At 33.5% G+C, this 18,051-nt stretch overlaps 1 protein-coding gene across 1 annotated transcript in view; it reads right to left on the minus strand.

Annotated features, from left to right (window-relative positions):
• LOC148619027 (uncharacterized) overlaps positions 1-18,051 on the minus strand; it is a 69,207-nt gene that overhangs the window by 22,389 nt on the left and 28,767 nt on the right. The window contains exons 10-19 of the mRNA XM_088578509.1: positions 13,553-13,717; positions 11,384-11,445; positions 10,485-11,193; positions 10,128-10,292; positions 9,796-9,981; positions 7,414-7,584; positions 6,672-6,943; positions 6,243-6,384; positions 5,709-5,834; positions 4,456-4,706 (exon numbers count right to left, since the gene is read on the minus strand). Coding sequence (XP_088434635.1) covers positions 4,456-4,706; positions 5,709-5,834; positions 6,243-6,384; positions 6,672-6,943; positions 7,414-7,584; positions 9,796-9,981; positions 10,128-10,292; positions 10,485-11,193; positions 11,384-11,445; positions 13,553-13,717 — 2,249 coding nt within the window. The remainder of the gene's footprint in view (positions 1-4,455; positions 4,707-5,708; positions 5,835-6,242; positions 6,385-6,671; positions 6,944-7,413; positions 7,585-9,795; positions 9,982-10,127; positions 10,293-10,484; positions 11,194-11,383; positions 11,446-13,552; positions 13,718-18,051) is intronic.

Below are 18,051 nucleotides of genomic sequence, written 5' to 3' on the forward strand. Positions count from 1 at the left end.
CTACATTCATAAGAAGCGGGATTCTAAATAAATGTTTGGGAGTCCAACTAAGGAGATGGTGTTTATCAGTAAATAATTCTTTATTTTGTGACGTGTCTTCAATTCATCAACCCTGAAGAGCTTGAAATCGATGATATCAAACATTGCGAGGGAATGGTTGTCACCTGGCTTCCCTTGAACTGGAATAGAAAGGAAAACAAAGAAAACAAATTTCTAATACAAACCCAACTACCCTTATCGGTATAGTAACGCTTAAACATCGTAAAGTCATAGATATGGCTAAAAGAAAGCTCGTCTGTCTATTTCTGGATAGGGTTCAGCAGCTTAAGCAAAAGCTGTTTGAACGGGAATATACTCCTTATTCTGATTAAGGTTTTTGATTCTGTGACTGTCATCATGACTGACCATTTTGGAATATGTTTCCAGCAGGACAACTCGTGGATCTACATCCGTCATAGATGTTCGTTCTCCTTCTCCAGACACCACATTCAACAAGCAACAGTACGGATGACTTTTAAACAACAATAACTATCTCTATCCTTTAACAGTTCCTATTGTCACTCCAGTTTCTTGATATGCTCGTGTTTCTTTTAGACTTACTTTTCAGGTTGCAATTAGTTTTTGTAATTCGTGATTTGTTTATGTTTTGTACTTCTTTAATAATCCCGCCCGATGTCGGATGTTTAATATAGCAAAGTACAATCGTGCAATTTATTTCATCTTTTGAAATTGATAACTTTCGATGTAAGGAATTATCCAATTTTTCATATTAAGGAACTTATTTAATATGACACACAATTATTCTTTGCCATCTCTAAATGTTTTCTCAACCTTTATGAGTAAATCGTCAATACCGCGGTAACTTATATTCGGCATAAGGCAACAATTCAGACAAGACTACCAGCATAGCCTTTATAACATAAAATCAGGGGATCACAGACGATATAAGGCAACAATTCAGGCAAGACTGACAGCATAGCCTTTGTAACATAAAATAAGGGGAACACAGACGATACAAGGAAACAATTCAGACAAGACTGACAGCATAGCCTTTATAAAATAAAGATAGAAAAAAAGATATTAAGTATATTCTTTTAACAGTTTTTAGTTAAGTCCTAGTTGCTCATTTGCTTTTGTTACTTGTATGATTTTAGTTACATTATGTTCTTTGTTGGGTATGTCCATGTATTTTCCATGTCTGGTCTTTGTCCTTGGATTACATTCTTTTGATTATCGTTATAACCTTGGTTCCCTTGATTACTCTTTAACTGGATGTATTACGAAATGGTAATATTCTATTGAAAAATATCTGAAATAAAAAGTGAGAGCACTTGCTCTTTTATTTAAAAAAAATATTTCGGATTCATCGCTGGGCCATTTGTGAAAAAAAGGATTAATTTTAGTCACTAAGAATATGTTATTGATATATGCATAAATTAAATAAGATAAAAATGTCATAAAATTTAACAATGTATTTTATATATAGTCTTATAGTTCCTTTCGTCTATCCTGAACTTGACTTTTCATGAGCAATTCGGCGGGTGTTTCTAGAAAAAACAGAAGACGCTTATCTGCCTACCTTACCGGCACATCAGTCCCTGCTCCCAGTTTTTAGTGGAGCCGGAGTTGCTCATTTCCTTTTGTTACTTTGTATGTATTATTTTAGTTATTTCATGTTCTTTGTTGTGTTTGTTTTTTTATGTCTGGTCCTTGCCCACAGACTACATTCTTTTGATTTCTGGTAGAGTCTTGGCTTCCTTGATTACTCTTTTATAATTAAAATAAGAACGTGGCAACGCAAAATTTTAAATAAAATTTCATTTTGGTAAAGACTCTTTCCGGACATTCCGACATAATCACAAGCAATTCAATCAGATGAAAAATATTTCCCTCCGTGTCAAAGCCATCTTTATTTGGAAACCGGTTCAAAGATAATTTATTCGCTTTAAAACTATGATATAGTTATTCCATATTCTCTAAAAAACTTATTCTTAAACTCGAAAATATGTGTATATTGTCTGACACCTAAAATGTGCATTGAGTGGTCAAGTGAAATATTCTATTTGTAAGACTTTAGCCAGTATAGAACCCAGAGGTACCACTCCCTATTAATCCAATGACCAAGTTTTATTGCTATTCCTATTTAGTTAGTAGTTAATTCGAGGTACCGGATTGAGGGAGGAAAAGACGTTCAAATGTTTCAAAAAGAGACAACAAAACAACGACGTATTAACCATGTAAGATTTTATTTAGATAGTATTCGGAAAAAGAAAAAGAAACGTATATGGTGAAACACAACAAATCTTATAACCCCTACAAAAATAGTAAATTTGTGTCAATACGATCGTTCTTGGTAAAGCATTCGTTGTCAGGCATTACCAGTTTCCTTGCCAATAATTTTTTTCCCTTTTGATCGATAATAACACTAATATAAATCAATTATCTTATTTACAAAGTTTTGTTTTTCCCACTAGAACTTGTATCAAAAAAATTAAAAGTCTATATTAAGATCACCAGTCTACCTATTATATTATTTTATAGTATAAATCAATTTATTACGTTATATTGTTGGCTGCTATGACGAGATTTATAATGTCAAATCATAGTGAGATACATTAATCTGTAAATTTATACATTTAAATGGGCCATTTTCTACTGTCAAAAACTATCGAAATTATATAACTTGCCCTATTTGCTGTACCTTCATCCATTGTGTAATATAAAAAACCTGCGTTGTTTTGTATAAGACAATCAGAATAACACCGATTTTGCCTGAAAGCTTGCATTACAAATATAAGCACAGTGTTTTACTTGCGAAAAAAAAATCTTCTTTCCTTTAATAAACACAGAATACAGAAAAGATGAGAAGCCCGAGCTTCATCAAAACATGGACTGTGTGCCCCAATAATAGAGTTATGGTCTTCTGCTTTTCTTGAACCACCAGTTCTGATATACCAAGCGAGGATATGTATGAATGTACTGTACTCATGCCAAGCAGTTTGTAAAAACCGATACAAATCTTTAAGTTTATGTTACAGCCGGCAAGACGTCAACTGAAAAGCGTTTGAGCTGGCTTATGAAGCTACACACATAGATGCAAGTCTTACCACAGATAAATGAAAAATTTGCCACCAACAGGGATAGATTAGTCATCTACATTTTCGTCTTTAATTGATTTCCCAAGGTAGGGTCAAATTAGATTAAGAGGTGTAATCTTAATCACAAGTTCATCTAAATTATTGATGTTTTGGAGATAATCACCAAATTCGAGATCAAGTTCAATTAGTATATATGAACTGAATAATAAAAAAAATGTATGATTAAAGGTCGTCTAAGCCATTCCTTTTGTACTGTACTTTTAATCTAAATTACAATTGTGTGAATGTAGAATGATAGCATAAGGGTTTCAAAATAACATATTTCAAAGCTACTGATATTGCAATCGTACTTAATATTATCAACAATCTTCTGCAATAATATGTGTCATGCCAGAAGACTGCTGCAATATGCTAGAAATATTTGTAATTTTGAAAGAAGTTCGATGGAACAATTGGTAGAATGAACTATATCAAATTGTTGGTATTGATTCTTAAGAAGTTTAAAAAATGTATATAAAGGTTGACCACACCCACTACCCTATGCAGACAAAACATAAGAAAAGTGTAGTTATCATAAAGGCCAAATTTTGTTATTCAATTCCTGGCACATTCATCATGATATTCATTCGAATTTTGATGTTGTATTTTCATATAATGGAGGTAAATTGTTCTTACTGTAATTTTTAAGCAGCAGTCTTTGTAAGAATCATGCAAATTCTGTAATATGTGATACACCCCAAAATAGGCTCCACATTTTTATTTTTGTTATTAAGTTGCTTTATAGGTCTATATGATGAAATGTATAATTATTCATTCCAATCTGTCTGTTCTTAGGAGATAATCCTCATTGAAAATCCAACAGTTTCTATTATAATTTAGTGTCATTTACAGAATTATTCCCTTAATATTGAATTCTACAGTGCATTCTATATAATTTTTAGCCCATACGAACAAGGATTATATAGGAAAAAAAACACCTGTTAATTTCTGTGTACTTACACATTTTAAACAAAATATCAAAAATAAAAATATGTAGGCTTTCCAACCATGTATCACATTTGGCATGATTCTTAGCTGGAGGGCTACTTAAATAGATTCTTTTGGAAAAATAAGCCAGCCTTATTGTGAAATAGTCCGAATTCTTAATGGAAGAGCAAAGGAAGGAGATCACTAGTCATAGGTAAACATGGATCAACGGCAGGGGCATCCAGACTTATTTTGTACAGTGATACTGGGCAGAGTTTAGTAATTTGGAAATTGTAGGATAGGAAGTAATTCATTCGTATCCAAAACAGTTTATGGCTCCGAATCATTCCCAACCTTCTTTCTACTCGTAGTATATAATGAAGTTACTAACCATTGGATTCATTATACTTTCACACTTATGAGTCTTTGAATTCGCAACACAAAATACCAGAGATCCTTCCTTTAAAGCCAAATAGAAGTATGAACCGCCAGTGGCTCCGGTATTAAAAAGCAATAAACCATTATCTTTTGTTGGCAATAGGGTCAGCTCCGCAGTTATATTGTATGCATTCGCATCTAATGGAATTTTTATAAATGTATGTCCATTAAAAATTGTATATCCAATGACAGCATCTTCCGGATCTGAAAATATATTCATCATTATATCGACAGTTACGTCGCCCTTTCGATAAGATTTATATCTAGACTGTGGCTCCAGGTTCATCATAACCATAATGTTCAAATATGACTTGCTTCAATGCTCTTTAGACCACACTCGTCGTAAAATAGTAATAAACATATGACCAACGTCATTGACTGCGTCTTTTAAAAAATATGAAGAAACCAGTCCTAATCGAAACTAAATAAATCACGGAAACTCCATTTTATCATTGTTTCACCACGGGCTGGTCATTTATGTCATTATTTAACCAATCGCTACATGCGACATAAATGGCCAGCTCGTGGTAAAACAATGATAAAATGGAGTTTCTGTGATTTATTTCTTCAATCATTTTTTCAGCATGTAAATAACTAGGAGTTCAGAAAAGAGGAAAAAATATCTTAAAATGGATAAAAACTGATCATATTTATTCATTACTGAAAATAATCCATAAACTTGTTTAAGTAGTTTGACAGTTACTTTAAGGCTACAAACCTTACACTGTCACTTCCCAAAGGCTCCAAAGCTAATTTCACTAAGTTCAATGTGTTATGGAGCTTTTACCTTAAGTTTAACCTGTAGAAGACTATAAATTACCTGAAAGCTGCATGTTTACACTGATAGCCCTGAAAATATTATGTGGGGTTTACTATCTTGCAGTGTGACACTGCCTCCTAAAAGACAATGAGCTAAAAATAGAATGGGAATTCCCCTCCATTTCACAAAAAGGGGTCTTCATGCAGAGCTCATAAAATTGTTTAATTCAGTAAGTTACAGTGACCATTTCATATAGAAAATATAATTCCCTGCAAAGCACAAGCTCATTTGTGTACATCTGATGTGCACTTTTTCCACAGCAACATAACACGAGTGTACTAAAACTAGTGTAGTACTATTTTTGCACTAAAACTAGTGCACCTCATGATATATTTTAGCTAACAGAGTTATAGTAATTCAAATCCGGCGTGTAACTGGAAACTTACCGCTTATATTATTATGGTAAACTCCATTTTCAATCAAATGAGGATACATGTGCGCTGGACGTGGCCAATTTCTCAATTCAAATTCAATCAAATTTATACGCAAAGATGCTATTTTTCCTGTAAAGGCTGTAACGAAAAAAGAAAAATTCCAAGCCCTTCAAGACAATGCAAGCATTGGCCGGGGTCAAAGATGATACATATATACACAACCTGTAGTAAAAAAAGTATAATCCATTGATTCTCTTGCGTAAAAGGAGAACAAACACCTGTCTAATGATCAATCTGAATTTCGTTGAAAATGCCTATCACACGTAATAAAGACGGGTTAATTACTTATTCTAATAAGCATGCTACAAATGCTTTACGGCAAACACAGCGACGTCATTGGTCGCTTTTCCAAGTGACATCACGATATCACCATGCTGAACTTCTAATAGAATGCAATCTTCAAATTAATGGAATAGTATGCCTATTTGAGTCGAAATAACGACGAGCATTTATACACCTATATATTTCATTATATAATGCACTTACGACCTATTTTTGTATAACCATCGAAATCAATCTTATCCCTAGTGTCCCATTCTAATTTTCTTTCATATTTTTTATAATCATCAAGTCTGATGAATGCTCTTTTTTCTGCCAAATGAAGGTATACATTATGCCATTTGTCTTTCTGTAATGAAATATTTCATTAGGATACAATGTATGATATTCTATTACGTGGAATATAAAAGTTGTATAAAAGAAGAAACTTCAGCATTTTCAAGGCGTTCGTCTCTAACAACTGATATTTTTACATTGCACTAAATCTTTTACAGTTGGAATTAAATAATCATTTTGCGAATTATATATTGAGAGGTTATAATCCTTGTTACATAAGATAACACAGTAAAATTGTAACATTGTGGGAACCTTTCAAGTCAATAAAACTTTAACTTGTGATTAAGTCACAAACTTTACCTGGATAGAATTGTCTTCAGTCTTTAAAGTTATTGGCTCTGACTGTGTCTTGAGTTTAATAGTTACCACCAGATGGTTGGAATCAATGTCAATCTGTACTGAGTGGTGACAATCAGCTTCTGTTTTACAGCTGTCGTAAGTATGCCTCAGTAATAGCTGGTTACTTTTTCTGGAGTTAAATTGGACGAACAAGGAAAAATATCCAATAGGGTATCCACGTTTATTGTAGAAAATTTTCCCATCATCCAATTTTAAAAAGTGTTGTTTCATTACTGAAAATTTATATAATGGATCATTACTTCCAATACTTTATGCAATAATGAAGGCTTAAAAGCATCTCTGAAAACAACAATCTCTGGCTAAATACACAAAAGTTTTATAAATCATCGTCACTTTTCGCAAGCTTGACACACTCAAGGAACTGAACAAACTTTGTCAAAAATTAAATACATCAATAAACATACAATACGGTGATTATGTAAGCTCCCAATTTTGAGTGAAGTCCGGGATGCTTATTTACTTTAGTTTTTTTTATGTGTGTGTATTTTTTTATTTCATGTTTTTGTTGTGTTTGTCTATTTACACGGCCTAGTAATTTATTCTTTAAATTTCCACTCGAATTTTGGTTTCCTTTATTACTTTTGACGAATTGAAGCAAATCGGTCATAGAAAATATATATGGATTTGTTATTGTTGTCCGTTTTAAGAATTAGTACGTATATTGTAAGTAAAGCGGTCAAACCTTCACATGGAATTTTAAAACATGGCATGACATCTGAGCCAATTCCATAACAACTTTTGCCATTATACTTAGGTGCTGGGTATGTGCACGTTCTATCTCTAAAGTGTTCTCCGAGGCCACATTTAGCAGAACAGCTTAACCATGAGTTCCAGTTACCCCAAGCTCCATTAACTGGAAAATAATATTTTAAAATTTGTGTTTTTTTCTCTTCGTTTTACTAATTTTTTAAACGAATTCAAATATGTTTTTGTGTGTTTTTTATGCCTATAAAATGTTTGACTACCTACACAAAAATGATTACAAAATTAGAGTGTATTTTCAAATGATTTGAACACTCTATTAGTCATTATCATTGTCGTACAAGAAACTTATAGAAAATTGATGATAAACGTAACAAAGACTAGGGCTGAGACACAGGTTTTTTTCACAATGTACCAGTAATAAAGGAGTTACAATTTCATTTAACGAAGAATTTGTATTACTTGACTGTACTGCCTTACTTCTAGGCCCCAACGTTAAAGAACATATAAATCAAGTTGAAAATTTCAAATCTTATAATACATAATAACGCATGGTAAACTCTTTTTGTTTCGAGAGATTTGTGCATAGTTAAATTCTAATCAAGATAAAAAGAAAGAAAGTTATTTATTTCACCTGCCACATGTTAACACGGATACATTATATGACTTTATTTATACATTTCATACAATATCCTCACAGATATCCAACCCCTCCCGATTTACTGTGTATACAAAATGTTGAAAGTTTTCACGAGGCACGAGTACTACTCGCGTAAAATGCCCGAACTCTTTTAATGTATTGTACAAATCTGTAAAAAAAGGTGTGATTTAGTATTGAGTATGGCTTTCACTTAGAAAATATACCCCAGCATAGGAGATTTAATTCTAAGAAAATTAAGCAAACGCACAGGCCATAAAAAGGGTGTGATTTAGTATTGAATACGGCTTTCACTTAGAAAATATACCCCAGCATAGGAGATTTAATTCTCAGAAAATTAAGGAAAAGCACAGGCTATAAAAAGGTGTGGTTTAGTATTGAATACAGCTTTCACTTAGACAATATACCCCAGCATAGGAGATTTAATTCTAAGAAAATTAAGCTAAAGCACAGGCCATAAAAAGACCTATAGAGAATTAGCTTTGATTATTAAATGACAGGTTTCAGTTGTTGTGATCATCAAATGTAATCTTAATTTGTCATTAAGACATAGTCCATGTATTTTCTACTTCCAAAGTAAGGGTAACAACAAAACTACCGAACACTAATCCGATCCATAATTAAGTCAAGAACACAATAGAAATTACACTATCAGAGTAGCTGTATTGAGAACAGTATTTCGACTTTTATGTTGCATTCATAAATATTCGCTAACACGAACATTTATTACGAATACTCGCGATTCTTCAAAATTTACAAGATTAGTAAAACTAACACGATATTTGTAAATAAGACACTTTTACAAGTGATTTTCAGGTTCTTTACGATTGGTTACAAGTATAAACAATCACGTAACGATTTTTTATGCCTAATGCGGTGTATTTAGGCTAACAGTTCACTATTTATTACAGATAAAAATAAACAATTTACAAAGGTATGCAATATTGTTTCAGTGTTATTGCGAGTGCAATACAAATGGTCACACTTGGTCCATCATTTAATGGATAATCTATAAATAGATTACGAATTTTTACGGTTTAGTTACCAACGTTTCACGAATTAATTTGCAATGGGGTTGCATTTAATCTTATTATAAATCAAAGGCCATACAGCCTCATGAAATCTACAATTGAATGACAATTATAATACACACATATCTGAGAAATCTGGTGCAAGATAATAAAAAAACATTTACTAGTATTATTTCATTTATTCTGAAAATGCTGTCAAACACTTTTAAAGGTTTGCACTCTGTCAGACTATAAAAAAGCACACCATAAAAAAACAATTTTCAATTTGTTCATCATGCTTGGAGATATGGAAACAACATTGGGTGTTATTTCATCATAATAAGATCAAGGATTCGTAGAAATACTGTTTTTTTGCACGTAAGGAAAAGTACAAAAATTAGACGGATGGTAATTCATTCATGACCATAACCCTTTCGTTATATATATATATATATATATATATATATATATATATATATATATATATATATATATATATATATATATATATATATATATAGTCATAGAAAAAAACGGTTTCCTTTACTTTTTGCGTAATTACAGATTTTGAGTGATAATTTTGGTTTGTCAGTATTGATATTTTGAGTCCTGGTTTTCTACTATACTTGCACGATTCTCAACACGATTTATGCCCACATGCACCTACTGTTACGTTAAATTATTTAGTACATACTTGGACAGGGAAAGACATTGCAGATTGATTGTGCTTTAATGTACTGTTCGCTGCAATGATGAGATACATCATCTGGGTTGACACCATCAGGTATAATACAGGTACGTGTTTTTGTCTTACTTCCAATGCCACAAGTTTGATTACAATTCGACCAGTCTGACCATTTAGAATATGAAATCCTTTCACCTAAAACAACCATAAATTCTTAAAGAATTAAATACATCTTTTTTTGGTAATAATTTTACAAAATACGAATCCCTTCAAAGAAAAGGCAAGATTTTTATATTCCAGAAAGAAAATGCATTGCTCCAATAACGAAAACTTATGCATACCACATGCCCTCCCTTCGCAGTCTACAGTCTCTTTGTTGTAACCAAAACAGGTTCCACCGAATTTTGGTAACGGCTGATTACATCGACGATACCGCGTCCTCTCACCCTTTCCACAAGTGGTGCTGCATGTATTCCACGCCTCCCACTCACTCCATCCACCACTAACTGTAAAAGCAAAGCGTGTGAAGTAGTAGTCATTATTCAAATACCTTTAAATGATAACTTAAAGCGAACAAATGGAACTGTTTTGAAATATGACTTAACTATAATGGCGTCTTCTGAACACAATTATCAAAGTATATGAAACAATATATAAAACAGTCAAATTATCGATAATGAACACGGTTGATAACACACCTGGACAATTATTCATATTACATGGCTGGTTCTGCCATAGTTCCCCATTGCAGCGCATCACAGACTTAATAGCAGTATTCCCATTATCACTTAGGTGGTTGGATTCAGTTTCATCACTTAATTCCTCAGACTGATCCCCTTGTCTTTTCATTCTCAAGTAATGACTCACAAGGCTATTTGTTTCCATCAAATCATCTGCTTGGATATTGTCAGTGATGGATGATTCCATCACATCATTTCCTTGGACATTGTCAGGGATGGATGACTCCGCCACATCGTCTGCTTGGATATTGTCCGGGATTGATGTTTCAGTCATATCATCTCCTTGAACATTGTCAGGCATTGACGACTCTGTCATATCATTCATTTGAATACTGTCTGGGTTGGATATTCCAGAAACTTCATCTGGTAGGACGTTCTCAGAGTTTGATGTTTCAGTTAAGTCATCTGTTTGAGTATCCTCTGGGTTACGGCTGTAGTTGCTGACATCTGATTTGGTTTTAACAGGAGTAGATGTTGTAGTTCCGTGGTCTATTTGATTATTATTATTGTTTATGTTGTCTTTTAATTTACATTCTCTAAACCGTTCTCGAATACCAGTCATACATTGTTTGGGACATTTTGTCCATGAAGACCATTGTGTATACAACTCCTCTGTTTCTGGGTCTAGGGGTTCGATCTTTAACTCATCTTTAGGTGGGTGGTCGTTCTGTGAATAAAAATGTTCACTTATTTTTTTCCACATGTGTATAATGAACAGTATCAATTAAGTAAAAGAAATATTTTGACTGAATGTATTGTCATTACCACAATGTTTTCCAATAACTAAAGCATTCTCAATTCTTATTAAAGCATATGTAAATAACCAGCAAAACGACGAAATGTGCGCCATTACTTACAGTCCCCTTTGTCTTCTTGAGTATCTCATTCCTCCTGTTTTCAAACCATGCTAAATCTTCATCTTTAAAATTAGAACAAAATAACAGAAAATCCATAGTGTGCAATATTTTTAAACATTCTGATACAATTCACATGTTAAGCATTTGAAACTTCTTATTAGCATAATCAAATTTTTGTATCACAGTAGAATATCAGATATCAGGGGCGAATTCAGGCGGGGGCTTGGCGGGCGTGCCCCTCCCTAAAGTTTGCAAAGCATGAGTTGTCAGGGGTAGATTTAGACGGTTTTAGGATAAAACTTAAATTTCTCGCTAATTTTAACACAAAAGTTATTTAAATTGCACCCATTCCAGAAGAATATTTCAAAAATTTAACCTAAAAATTTTAACTGTGCGCCCCCCCCCAATCTAAAATCCTGGATCCGCCCCTGGATATGCAGAATTACGTGGAGTATAAATATATAATTATGCAGATCATATGCCATTATACTGACATTACGAGTGCAAGTAGTCGCTAACTACTTATAAAGGATGATCTACATACACAGTGTAAACAACATAATAAAATACAATATATATAGGTTGAAAATAAAGAAAAAAACAATACATCGTACAAAAATGTAACGCATTTGTGATATGAACTCCCCAGAATAGGGTGCTCCAATGGGTAAAGCATGCATTTGAGACGTCTGATAAGCGTCAAGATCGGTGGATGTCAATCCATGAGAATCTAACTGAAAATCTAGTTTGTCTCATATCTGACATTTCATATTGTTTAATCAAACTGTAATGACCACAAAATATCTGTAGTGATGATTCCAAAAAAAAAAGCTGGTCATACCGCTTTTGAATCACATGGACTTGAAGTCATGAGTTAGATCAATAACTTGGGTAGAAATTTTATAAAAATGCTGTTAAAACTATTTTTTACATTTTACTATCCATGGCCATACATTTAAGAACCACAAGGGAAACAGGCCGCCATCTTGGATTTCACTACCTACTTCTTTTTGAATACCGAAAACTAAAGACAAACTTCAGTGTGGCCCATTATTTAAAGGGATTTATTCGAAGTATCTCGTGACTTATCTTCAAAAGCAGCGAAGCCGTCCCTTGCACGATGCATGTGTACGGAGTTGTCAGTAACGTTGTTTTCCCAAGACAGTACTTGTGGGTAAGACAAAGATCATCCCTGTGCCGTTAAAGATAAAATATGGCATTCCAATTGGCACTAACTGTGCTCCTCTCCTAGCCGATTTGTTTTTATATTCATACGAGACCGAATTCCTACAAAAACAACATGTTCTGCATCTTTTTAGACCTAAATCTCAAATTTGACAGCAATAGTCACCTCAGCACTAAAATTTATGATAAAAGAGACGACTTTAATTTTAGTATAATAAATTTTCCTTACCTGTGCAGCAATATACCGTCATCTCCTGCATATGGTGTTTATACTTGACAATTGATTAGCTATTCTAGAGCAAGTACTAACTACTCTGATCTCCTTGAACGCCATAAATATCTTTGTAACAGACACCTTATTCAAGAGTGGGAGGAAATGTGTCTTAAAAGGTCCCTCGAGAAATTCTTTTTTAGATATCAGTCCTTGGTTGAAAAATACACAGTTTCTTCTAAAACAATTAGTAATGATTGTTTTTTTTTGTGCTGATGTGACCACTGGTTTACCGAACATGACAATAGCATGCAAAAGCTTTATAATTACCGCTGGTATATTCACGTCACAATGGAAGATGAAGATTTCCGCGCTGTAAAACCTAGATTTAACCCATACTTAAACAGCATTTTAGTACAATATAATGGATCTAACTCGTAACCTCAAGTCCATGTGTTTTGAATAAACTAGAATCCTCACTCTACTAAGAAAGTCAAAGTATAAAAAAAAAATATGCACAACAGTTATAGTTAACTGTGAAATGTTTACTCTATAGGCTGGAGATGTTATGTACAGTATATTGCCACTAAAAAGCGAAGTTTACAGTTGGAAAGTCTAAATTATCATGTTTGTCATAAAGTTTGATTTCTATGTAGAGATAAAGGTTCATTTGTAAATAAAGTTTGTACAAAGAGTTGAAGAAACGACACAAACTATATACACGGTAAGATTGTTAACCCTTATGTATATGATTGACAGAATGCTATTCTCACCAGAACACTGCCCTTCTTTTTGGATTCTTTCTACGCTTTTTCCCTCACAGACGGCTCCATCAATTTGTTGATCTTGATTACAAATCCGGAACCTCATTATCCGACCTGGTCCACACCACGATGAAAGCTTACTATATTCCGACCATGCAGACCAAGAACCAACAACTTCAATAGGAAGCAATCCATGTTACAATAGTTATTTCTAGTTTAATTATATATAATTGTCTATAAAACAACGAAAGGAAAACTAAGTAGTAATAAGTATTGTCTTTTAAAAGTAGTATTTTTTCCTTATCCATTTTACATTTCGTAAAGATACTCGATTTTAATTTTCGATACAGCTTTTCGAAGGCCACTAAGTTATCCATCCGTATGTGGCCATTCGGGAAGAAAAAAAAGGAGAATGAAAGTAAAGGTTTAACGAATATATAATTTAATAATATATTTCGGAAGTAACACGGTTTCTGATTGGATACAAATTTCGTCCATCATCTCACAGACCAATTTTTTAATGACGGTGACGTCATCAAATCATTTTAATGATTTACTTGTTGAATTTTGATGCTCAAATTAAATTATAAGGAATGACTGTTATATTTTTTTCTATTTGAAATTACCTCAATGCCTGTGGTGCACAACTAAAAACTACCCGCTAGACATACACGTTATTAAGTGTGCGCCACGTGATTGAAGTTATATCTTCACAGACTGAAAAAATAAAACAGTCATTCTTTAAATAATATTTTTCCTCTCTTACAAAACACATAACTTGGTAAAATGAATGCGATTAAACATTTAACAGATGCTTTTTTAACAGCAAAATGTATTTTATGACGACACTTTTGTTATCGTTTCCAGGCACACCACTGGCCAGCTTTGGTAGATGTGGAGGATATCATTATAGACAATTATTATTTACCGAACAGAGTGAATGATAAAAAAGAACACTGTACGTAGTATTTATTGAAATAACCCAATTATTGTTTAGCTTAACAAAAGCCAAAACAAGAAATTGTATCATAAGCTTTTTATTTAGTTTTGCCCTATACAATAGCATATTCAAGTCAAGACACGATCATGTTTATTTTTTCTGTATTCATCATATGTTTATTTTTTATGTAATTGTTTTCCAAGATTGGTTTTTAAACATATTATTTATTCAAATTGTAATAAGCCAGAGTGGTGGAGCCACATAGGTTTATTTGTATAAACCTAAATTACTGTGAGCAAGGCCACAAAGAGAATACCCCAACCCCACTTCAAATAGACTCAAATGTACAACTTCTATTTCGGATTTATCTCCCTTTGGAGTCAGTAATTATATTCCTCCATGTACATTAACATAACAAAGAACATAAAGTAACTAAAATCATATATACAAAGTAACAAAAGCAAATGAGCAACTCGGACTCCACTAAAAACTGGGAGCATGGACCAGGTACACCGGTAGAGTAAGCGTCCTCTGCTTTCCTGTAAACACCCGCCGTGTTGCTCATAAAAAGTCAAATCCAGGGTAGACGAAAGAGGATAGGAAAACTATGACACGTTGAACAAATCAGTTTGCATGGCGCAGATGGATACACCGTAACGCTCATGATGACCATAAAACTTTTGCAGTGATGACTTCAATCTTGTAACAACATAACCCTCCTCAAGAAGCCTATTTGTTAGAATTCTAGCGCGATACAAAAAGTCTGCGTAGTCTCAACAAGCTCCGGCATAAGGTATGAGTTGTGGTATGAACACTCCATACGCAGGTGCTGAAGGGATGTTGCCACAGATGAAAGTTGACAATTTTGAATGAAAAGTTATCATATTTGTCGTAAAGTTTGGTCAATTGTTTTCCTTTACCATTAATTTCTAAGTGTAGGTGAAGATATGAGCCTGACTTCACAGGGTCTAGTATCCTTTATCTCAAGTTCTTTGGGGTAGATGCGAAGTATCAAATCCCCGAAATTAGGATTGTTTTAAGCTAATACGTCATCTACATAGCAGAAACTAAAGGATATAGCTAAACGATATTCATTCTTCGAATCAGATCAGCTATAAAGTCAGCCACACAAGAGTGAAGGAATAGGTCAGCAAGTAGAGGAGCACAATTCGTTCCCATTGGAATGCCCACCGTTTGTTGAAAAACGCGTCCACCACACTGGACAAATATGTTGTCGATTAAAAATTCCAGCATTTCGTAAACATCTTCTTCTGTATTTTGGAAGATGATTTGGAATTATTTCTTACAAAGTATGAGGAATCTCTACCAAGAACTATATATTTGTATCTATGTGTACCATCTTTTTTGGAAAAAAACAACGATGCATAATGTTTTTAAGTCGGGATTTTAGCTGAGTATGTGGAATAGATGTATACAGTGTTGAAAAATCATAGGTTTTAATTCTATTATATTCTGATAATAGTCTTGAACTGATTGTCTCCAAAAGATCTTTCGAATTTTTGATGATCCACATTGAATTAATACCACTACGGAAGTAACAAGTGTTGTGGTAGGACTGCAAACCCTCTTTGACAGCTGTGAGTATATAGGTTAAAAGTTTTGAAAGAGGTTTGATGGTACATTTTGCAGATCCAGCAGTGTAACGTTGTTTGTACGGATTCTTGTGGAGTTCAGGAATCTAGCACATAGACAGTAAATCACAGTGATAGTCCTTGATAGAGAGACCAAAAGAGGATAACACAGATTTATGGTTTTCCACAATGTCTTCTTTGGAGAGTGTGGTAGCAATATAGATCACTGCTATTATTTTCTACGTCTACTTCTGATAATAAACATTGGACGAGGAGTTACGAAATTGTAACATGTAAAAGCCATAATTTGGATTATCTTCCTTTGGAGTACTCGGACTAACTATGTTCTTTCATGCAAATTTTCTTATCATACCCAACCTTCCTATAAAATTGCATCAAAATCCCTTGTGTGGTTAAGGAGGAGTTGCGTTTACAACCAACATATAATACCTTGAATTTGAATTATCTCCCTTTGGAGTCCGCTAACAGTATTTATATTCTATCATGCTCATCTACATATGATACTCATAAACCTTCCTATCAAATTTCATCAAAATTCTTTGAGCAGTTAAGGAGTTGTGCTTCAAGGGATGTGGATAGATGGACGGTTGGAAAGGCAGACTGAGCAATTCCTATATATTCCCGAAACTTTATTTGTGGGGGGTGGGGTGGGGTGGGGTATAATTAATTTGATAACATAATGTTTGACATTAATATCGACTTGATAGTCTACAGTTTATTTTTTTTTTTGTAAAAGCATTCATGCTTTTCCTCGGAAAACAACATTCCTAACGCTAACACCTAAGGAACAATCAATCATATCAACTTTAATTCTGTCCAGTACTTAGGAATATTTTTTTTTAAAGTACCTGGTAATAACATAAAAATATAGCACAAAAAACCGTTGTAAAACAAAATGGCACAAAAATTAACCATACATAGAACACTTAAACCCGAGTCAGAATTTGTATGTGAAAAACTGCTGTCTGACTCCTAATGTTCTATTTTTGTAATAGCGACCGTTTTGTACACAAAAAAAGTCATTTTAGGCAAGACAACAAAAAAACAAGTGTACCAACCTTAATTGAATTCTGTCCAGTACATTCTGAGAAGAAATTACTAAAAGTAATGATAAAAAATAGCAACAAAAAAAATCAAAAAGGTCAGTAACTCCAACATGCATATGGCTTGACAGATTCACACCAACACTTGACCACGGATAGATCTCATCATGCTACACACTTTAATCCCATATCAGAATTTGGCTTAACATTATGATAAGGCATACAATAGTTTAGTAGATATATGCACAAAACTGTAGTTTGACTCCCTTTGTTCTATTTTTAAAAATAGGGGCCATGTTGTTCGACCGATAAAATATCCCGACATCTGTTCTAGGTAGAATACTCTTAGGAACATTAATGCCAAGTCTGTTTAAAATTTGTTCAGAAGTACCAGAAAGATATTTTTGAAAGTAATAATATTAAAAATAGCGAAACAAAACGTAGAAAAACTCCAATATTGCTTAACAGATTTACGCCAAAATTTGACCATAGATAGATCCCAACACTTTTATCCGAAGGTTAAAATAGTAAACTACTCTCCTTAGGAAGGGATCAGGGAAACCAAAATTCAAGCGGAAATCATAAGGTTATATTCTATGTATAAAGGCATGACAGGAAAAACAGATACTTGCAACAAAGAGAAAGGCATAACCAAAGACACTTTCAAAGAAACAAAAGCAAATGAGCAAGCAGGACTCAACTAAAAACTGGAAGCAAGGTCCAGGTGCACCAGTCGGATAATCGCCCTCTGCTTTTCTAGAAACACCAGCACAGTTGATCACAATTTGTCAAGTCCGGGATGGACGAAAGAGGAAAGGAAAACTATGACACAATGAACAAATTGGTTCTCATTGTGCAGACTGATGCACTATAACAATGTACGAGTTCATCATGACGACTATAAAACTTCTG

Source organism: Perna viridis, chromosome 4 (assembly GCF_037379345.1).
Source record: "Perna viridis isolate PV_CMFRI_1.1 ecotype Kerala chromosome 4, ASM3737934v1, whole genome shotgun sequence".
NCBI classification, from domain to species: domain Eukaryota; kingdom Metazoa; phylum Mollusca; class Bivalvia; order Mytilida; family Mytilidae; genus Perna; species Perna viridis.